The 8,322-nt window shown below is 40.7% G+C and overlaps 1 protein-coding gene across 5 annotated transcripts in view; it reads right to left on the reverse strand.

Annotated features, from left to right (window-relative positions):
• COL4A5 (collagen type IV alpha 5 chain) overlaps window positions 1-8,002 on the reverse strand; it is a 200,337-nt gene extending 192,335 nt beyond the window's left edge. For 4 of the 5 annotated variants that reach the window (XM_019521547.1, XM_019521544.1, XM_019521546.1 and 1 more), the window contains exon 1: window positions 7,837-8,001. In XM_019521547.1, coding sequence (XP_019377092.1) covers window positions 7,837-7,926 — 90 coding nt within the window. In that variant the 5' untranslated portion in view covers window positions 7,927-8,001. Of the gene's footprint in view, window positions 1-7,836 lie in introns of all 5 variants that reach the window. The other variant, XM_019521545.1, reaches the window with a different exon arrangement.
• Window positions 8,003-8,322: the final 320 nt, after the last annotated feature.

Genomic DNA, 8,322 nt, shown 5'->3' on the forward strand with positions numbered 1-8,322 from the left:
GAGGCCTCATCTGGAGTACTGCATCCTATGTTGGGTACCACATTTGAGGATGGGGCAGGCAAATTATAGAATACAGAAAGCAAGAATGATAATGGTTTGGAAAACATGACTGACAGGGAAAGCTTGGAAGAAATGGAATTATTTAATGCAGAAAAGAGAAGACTGAGGGAGGATTAAATAGGTCTTCAACTACATGAAAAGGTAATTATAAAAGAAGACAGTGACAGACTATTCTCTGTGGCTGCATGGGACAGGACAAGGAATTATGGTCTTAAACTGCACCAAGGGAAATCCAAATCAGATATCAGAAACAACTCTGTCATTATGAGATGTGGTAATTATTCTTTATAGATTATGTCCTTATAGGCCAAACAGGAAGAAACGTGATCTTGCAGATTCATTTTAATTTCATTGTTAGGATTAGTTTTAGTGCCTTTTGCATCTTTCTGTAATACAGGCAACATCTGTTTGCAGAAACACCTAGCAAGAGTAACATCCACTTACTGGCGACATTTTCTCTACCATATATTCAGACAACACCCTGGAACAACAGTTAGCCACTTAGAAGCAACAGAGCACCAGGGCTACAAACAACCATTAACTGTAAAGAAAGATAATCCTGTTGAATTTAAGGGACATTTTGATTCCAGGCAAAGAAGAGACTCCCAGGAAAGGGTAGTAGGGGCAAAAATACAAGCACGAGACATAACTACAATAATTTCTTGCAAACAGGAAAAGAAATCCAACAGTTGAAACCCTTTACTGAAGCTATGTGAGAAATGTGATCTGGAGTGTACTCAAGTCAGCTCAACTCTGAACTGTGCAACTAAAGTGAGCATAAGCTAAAAAGTGAGGTTGGAGAGCAAAGAATGGCTCCCAAACACACAGACTTAATGAACAACTGAAAAGCACTGTTCCAACTCTGGCTCACTTGTCAGGCTGTCTAAAGTGCCTTGTTAGACCTATCTTCTCCAAATCCAAACAGTTTGGCCACTAGAAAACAGAACACAAATGGAACCTTTCAGCTGCTAGGTCACAACACTGTGGCATTTCAAATAAGGAGGCTCTATATGACTATCCCTATGTATCTTGACCCTTGTGGAAAAAGTAAGCAAGCTTCTTTGTGATGATAGTCAATACCATTGTTCATTTACAATCTATGGGCAAGAATAACTAATTTTGAGATGGTGCTTTCCTTATAAAATACCTAGGAATTTGTTTTTAGATTTTGAATGGATGATGAGTCTAATAAGCAACCTACACTACAGCTTTAGTTGTTAGAAAACTAATTTTAGTTAAGATACATTTTATTAATATGGTGCTGTACCTGTTGCTCTCTAAAAATTACACAAGCAGGGAAGAAAGGGAAATAGTAATAAAATAATTGGTCAAACTACTATATGATGTTTCAGCTTTACCAGTTAACAAACTTTGCTATCATCTATTAGAAGTAGCTGGCTGTTCATTACAAAGGGCCTGATCCTGCAAGCTGTAAACCCCCTGATAGCTGCAAGAAACCGTTAAAAACTGGAACTCAGCAAGTTAGCATTTGTTACAGAATATGACAGTTAGTTTTAGACCTTTTGGTGTTTACTCTGCCGACTACTAATGCCACATTACAGACAGGTTCTCTGCTCATGCTCACAAATGTTTTATTTTATTAGAAGGCCTGGAATAGATTAAATGTTCTTGCTAACCACAGCATCTGCTAATATCATGCTATATCTTGCACACCAGCATTTCATGGAGTGAACTCCCAGCAATCTTAGAATTGAACAAACGCAGGCAAGCTATTAATCAGATGGATGCTCCTTGTAAATTCTCTCTCATGACCTGCACAGACTAGATCATTACAGATGTTTTCAGGACCAGCAAACATTCCCAAGCACTGTTCATGGATTATGAAAAAAGCTCCATCTCTGAACTTAATTAAGGTTATATATGCACTCTTTATACAATAAAAAAATTAATCCTATTTTCAGAATTCTTTCTTGTCTGATGGGGAAGTGGGGATATTGGGGAAAAAAAGTTATGAGAAAATAATAAGTTTCCTGGTCAAGGGCACTAAAATTTGGAAGTGGTTCTAGTTTTGAACTTGTAGTTCAGCCCATAGTTGACCACATACACAAAGCATTAACATATAGATATTGATCTGCCACTCCAGTAAGGGATCCAAACATCCAGCAATATATTCTGGCACCCTTAATTCTGCATCTACAACAAGTAAAGACAACTTTAAAATTCTTTAAAGTTGATAAGAGGTAGGAGTTCCACATTCACAGAAAGTGGCATAGACATTATTTAAGTGGCACAGACATTATTTAAACCAAAATTTGTCCAAAAAGGATCTTATTTATTATTCATCCTTGCTGTTTATCTCATCTTAAAAACTACAAAATATTAATGAACACCAATTAGTATCAGAATATTCAATATGCAATGAGAATATGATGAGAATTTAAAAGTACTTGATGGCCCAAAGCACTCTTTCCAAACCCAAAGTTACCAGCCTCAAAGAAGAGTTCAAATCAAATATTTTACTTTAAATTAAATTGTTCCAGATTGGAAAGCAGTCTTAATTCAGTGACATTCAGATGAATCTGCATTTACATTGTAGAAATGGTATTGTACACACACAGCTGCACTGATATAACAAGGTATCTTGAAAAAAATTCAGTGAAAAGTTTACCCAACTGAAAAGATTAAATTAAAACTCCTCCACTTCCTTATAAAATATGTTATGTCCTTTGGCCTCCACTGTAGCTTAATTGTACAGCTACACAAAATGTAACTCATTCTAATAAGTCTAATTAACATATGTGTTTATGTCCTTATTAATACCAGCAGATATCTAACTGCATTTAAGTTCCTACTAATAATATGTATTAATAAAATGCAAGATCATGCAACTTGGAACTTTCTTATGTGCTCTTGGTTTTCCTGATTTTTTAAAAATTTGAGTTGGATAAGATCATACATTTTTAAGAAACATGCTTTCCTGCTCCTACTTAAAAAATAGGTCCAATTCAGATGTGTACTGGAGATTACTCTTAAGCAGTGCATCAAGACATTCACCACTAAATAAATAAAAAGTTATTGACTTCCATTGGAGTTTAGGTCTCTTCTGATAGTATATATAACAAAAGGGGTGAAAAGTTGCATTGAAGGATGGTGGGGTGGGAGATACCTGTAGCACTGTTATCAAAATGCAAATATAGCTGAGGCAAGAAAGAGAAACCAGGACATTAAGTGTTACAGGTTTCTAGCCAAGCTGAAGCCAATACAAAACTTTACAGTTTGTATTAAATCCTTTTGACTGATGTCCTTAGAATGATCCATTACCCTTTTGGACCCAAACTAAAACATAATGCATCTTGATCCTCACATTTCTCCATCATTCATGATAGTGAATTACAGTATACTCTGGGAGGGATGTGCCTTGAATCGAAGATAGGAAGCTGGGGCACCTATACACAAGCAGCGAGGCTGCTCTGACACTGGAATTCCAGCATGTCAGAGCAGATGCTCCAGCAGCCTCCTGCATCTTGTATGTCAGTGACCCCATAATTAAAAATGGTGGTGGGGTGCTTGAACTAAAGCTTGAATTAGCTTTAGTTCAAGCACCCCTGCCACGTCAGGTACACGAGATGCTGCAGCACTTTGAGTGGTTCTGACAGCTGCTCTAATTAAAGTGCTGCCCCCACCTACCTGAAAGCACGTGTAAAAGTGCCCCTGGAGTCTAGCATATGTTGTCTATCGTTAATATTGTTTTCCAAATTAAAATATTTACCAACGTTTGGTGGGATGAAATGTAAGTTACATATTCTATACTGCATTGTATATTTTGCGTATATAGTAGTCAACTCATTTATATTAATCAGCAGTAGAACAGTCGCTTGCAATTTAAGGATGCATGCTTTGTTCCAAAGCAAAAACATATTCAACTCTAGTGAAAAACCCTCCACTGATTTACATGAAACAAAGCAATGAATTCACAGAAGTAAGGTATCATTGTTCTATATGTTCACCCCATGATCTCTAAGGAAATGTGACACAAAATTTGGCTGGTTTTGTTGGCTGCATTAAAAGAGTAAATGATTTTTTTAAAGCACAGCACCATTTTTTTCCTCCCACCACCACTCTATCCATAAAGCAGGGTAGATAAAAATCAATGATTTAAAAAAAAAAAAACCACAACAAATCCAAAAACAAAAAAAACCCAACAACATATTTTTCTATTTAAATCAGATTTTTTTTTTATTTAATCATTTCTTTGGTTAAGATGCTTTTTTAAAAGTATATATAGTTTTCATTTAAAACATGTTCAAGCTCTAAGATACCATCATGGAATAGGGATTATAACTTCTAATTATTAGGCAATATATTAATGTAACCTTTTAAGAAGTTTTATAAATAGGTCACAACAGACCATGGAGTATATTAGAGGCCCAATTTTATGGGGTTCCTAGAGGCGAGGCTCCTCTATAGATTATTACAGATTAAAGAAAACCACTCTACCCAATGGGACTCAGTGCTTAGTCTATATCCCATTAAGCATCTCTGCGATGCTCACTTTCAGTTTTCAAACTGTGGACTTGTGTCTCCAGAGATCATAGGCAGACAAGTTTCTTTCAGTAGATGTGATATCTTTTATTAGACCGACTAAGTAGTTGGAAAAATTGTTTTTTGCAAGCTTTCTGGCCCTTCTTCAGCCGTAGGGAAAGTTTGTAGTCTCCCGAAGATAACATCCTTGTTACCAGCAGTGTATGGAGATGAGAGATAACAGACCTGATTATCCACTCATGAAAGCTGTCGGTCTCTCTGCAAGTTTGTGTACACACAGTCAAGCCCTTACCTTTCTCTAAAAGTGCAAAATTTCAAGAAATTAAATGAATAAAGGATATCAAACAACAAGAATGCACTTTCTGTAGAAAACAGTGACTAAATGGCTGCTTTACCACTCCACCCAGGAAGAGCACAGACCAGCTGCAGACATTTTCTCAGTCTGATGAAGGATATTTGTGCCCAAAAGCTTGCTAAGAAGATTTTTTCCAAGTATTTGAGTTGGTTTAATAAAAAGATATCAGATTTACTCAAAGAATCTTGTCTGCCTATTACCTTAGACCAACATGGTTACATCCTATCATACCCCCTCACCCCGATTAAATCAAGGCTTCCTGACCAGTGATTTAAATCAAATCCACCTGTCACAAAGGCATTAATGCAAAGCATTTTCCCACTTTTCCATTTAGATTTGCAGCACTAATTTCATTTGTTGATACCTCAAAGCCTAATATACAAACCTAAGGGCATTTCTACATGTCGTCCTGATGCGGCACTGGGCACTTTAATTAGCGAGCTGTACCAATTAAAAGTGCCCAGTGCCACATTAGGAGTATGTGTATCAGTGGTGCAGTGCGCCTCTGCACTGAGAAAATGGTGGTGGTGCGCTTTGAGCTAAAGCACTTTGAACATGTTTTAATTCAACGCGCACTGCTGCCATTTTCTCAGCGTGGAGGTGCACTGCGCTGCTGATACATGTGACACACAAGGCTGCCAGAGTACATCAATTTATGTGCTCCAGCAGACTCCATTAATCAAGGCACTGGATTTCCAGCGTGTTGGAGCAGGGTCCTCGCATGTAAGTGTCCTAAAAATGGAGTTATACAATACAGTAAGTTCCAACTTCAGTCGTCACTGGTCTTCATTTTGTGGTTGACACAATCTGTCTCTGTGTTTTTAATTTAATTTTTTTTCCCAGTAATTGCTGAGATGCAGATTCTTGCCAGACAAACACATGCAGCCCCATTAACTTCAGTGGAATTTCACTTATTCCCCAATGGTCACAAGTCTAATTCAATGGCTTTTTCTGTATCAGCAGCAACCTATGTTCCTAAACTAAAAAGGCTATGCCAATTTTGCAAGTCACACATTAGAACTTCCTTTCTAATGTGACATTTTATGTGATGCAACATAAATACAATCCCAATACCAGAAGTGCAGTAGGATTATGTCAGTGGGAACAATGAGTTATAATTCGTATAGCTGTAATAGTTTACTCAGGAACGTAGTTCACTGTGTACGAATGTGCTCACTCTTTTTTGGCAGAAGCATGACAACATCCCATTTATATTCTAGTTTAAGCATCATCTCATCCTACCACTACAGTGAGACTGACAGAACTGTCATCTCTACCAGCCACTTTTCTATTGTTCTCCAACAGCTATATGCCTCACTCTGCATCAGCGTTCAGTCACTACAACAGCGTGCATAAAGAAATTAAACTGCGCCTTTTAACCATGTGCCATGCATGAAGGAAGCCAGGGGCCAGCCCTCTCCGTTTCTCAATGCATCTTTACTTTAAAAGCCCCAAAAACGCTACGTGGGTTGGAGGCTTTGGTATGCTGAAGTCATTTATGGTGTTTCCAGCTCCACCTGTCTGTATTTTGATGTAGCTGAATTGTACTCTTTCAAAAGAAAGAAAATATTAATAATATAGCCACTGTGTAATGCAACATATGCTACCTGCATATGCAAGTTTTAAAAACAATAAATATGAGTATGCACAGTCATCAAATATTACATACACAAGTGAAAATGGTTGCGCAAATCTAGCAATAAGGTGTTCTTATAATAGGAATCATCAAAATACATTAGTATAATTCATTCTTACTTAATTTTAAGGCTTTGGTGAAAATTTTGGACAAGTCACCTGGTCTACCTTATATCCCAATGGATGCACCAACGTAACTCTGATATAAATAGCTTGCTTGGTGTACATTGCTATACATACAGTTATTTCAGTATGACAGTGGATCAAAGCACTATTTTTTTAATAACTGGATAACAAAATGGTTAGAACAACAGTTCCAGATAAGAGTTTGATCAAAACACTAGAGTAGGATTCGATCAACTCTCCTGAATTTAATTTGTGAAAAAAACATTCCCAAAGCAATACCATCAGGAGAGATGGTAAGTGTTAGGCCATGGCCACAATATAAAGCCTATTCTTTATGACAACTGAAGATGAGGACCCTCATTTAGAGTACATACCACTAGTGAGAGGGGGCAAGTTGGCTCTTTTATCCCCGTGGGAGACGGATGCTATGGCTAAAAGTTTTATGGTAAAGGAAGATATTTCACAGAAAAAACCAGATACAGATTCTGCCCCCTCTAATATTTCAGGGATGGGGTGGGGTGGGGTGGCGTGGGGTGGAGCAGGGAGAAAGCACGCCTGTGATGAAGAGAACAGGAGAAACCGCTCTGATTTCAGTCAGAGCACATCATCCACAATAACGCACCCTCACCCGTGTCATGGAAAGGAAAAAAATGCACCGGTTTAAGTATTTAAGGCTTGGAGCAGGAGATCTGGGATAGTGGAAAGAAACTTTCAAGCTACATCTTTCTCCAGAAACAAGGGAGCTACAAGCTAGGCTGCAAGGGGGGGGGCAAGGGGGACGATCCCTAGAGCAGAAGCTCCTGAACTTTTTCTTATCGCATCCCCCCTCCAGGTTTACTAGCAGATTTACCACACGTTTGATTTGTTAGCCAGTTATCAGCATGGAAATTCACCCCGCCATTACACAGCCGCCCCCCCAGGGGTGCTCGGGATCCCCAGCCCTAGTTAGCACCTGCCTCCCCTCAGCCTGAAGGCCCAGGACAAGCTCCCCCCCAGCCCATCTGCAGCCGAGGACCTGCCGCCCGGCACAGGTGAGGCCGGCTGGGAAGACATCCGAGCTCCTTCCCCTCCTTTGCCCCGAGCCGAGACAGCGAGCCCCTCTCCCGCCACCGCCCCCAGCCCAGCCCAGCCCGGCCCGGCCCGGGGCTCGCACTCACCGCGGCGTCCGCAGCCCGCCCGCACAGCCCCAGCAGCAGCAGACAGCCGGCTGCCAGGCTGGCCCCGGGGCTCCGCGCAGCCAGCCTCATTCTCCCCTGCTCAGCATGGCACGGACGGGACAGAGGCCGGGGCGGGGTTGGGCCACGCCGGGCCGCTCAGGCGGGAGCGCCGTCACCGTCTGCGGGGCTCGCAAACTTTTCCCAACTCAAGTTCTCCCGGGACTACTTCCCGGCATAGCGAATCCCTCCGCCCCTGGAGCCTGCAAAGTGGTGGGGGGGGGGGGAACACCACGGAGAGAGACGCCCTCAAACAGCGCTTTATCCCCCACGCTTTTTTATTTATTTGTTTATTTATTTCAAACACGCTGGGTGCACGGAGCCCCTCCGTCTTTGCGGGGGGACTATTTTTCTCAGCGCAGAGGCATGGCGGTGCTTCAATACTCCTCGGGGCGGCCGGGGGAGGCGCCCCCCAGTGGGCGGGCGGGA

Source organism: Gavialis gangeticus, unplaced genomic scaffold (genome assembly GCF_001723915.1).
Source record: "Gavialis gangeticus isolate Ggan-Ray unplaced genomic scaffold, GavGan_comp1, whole genome shotgun sequence".
NCBI lineage: Eukaryota > Metazoa > Chordata > Crocodylia > Gavialidae > Gavialis > Gavialis gangeticus.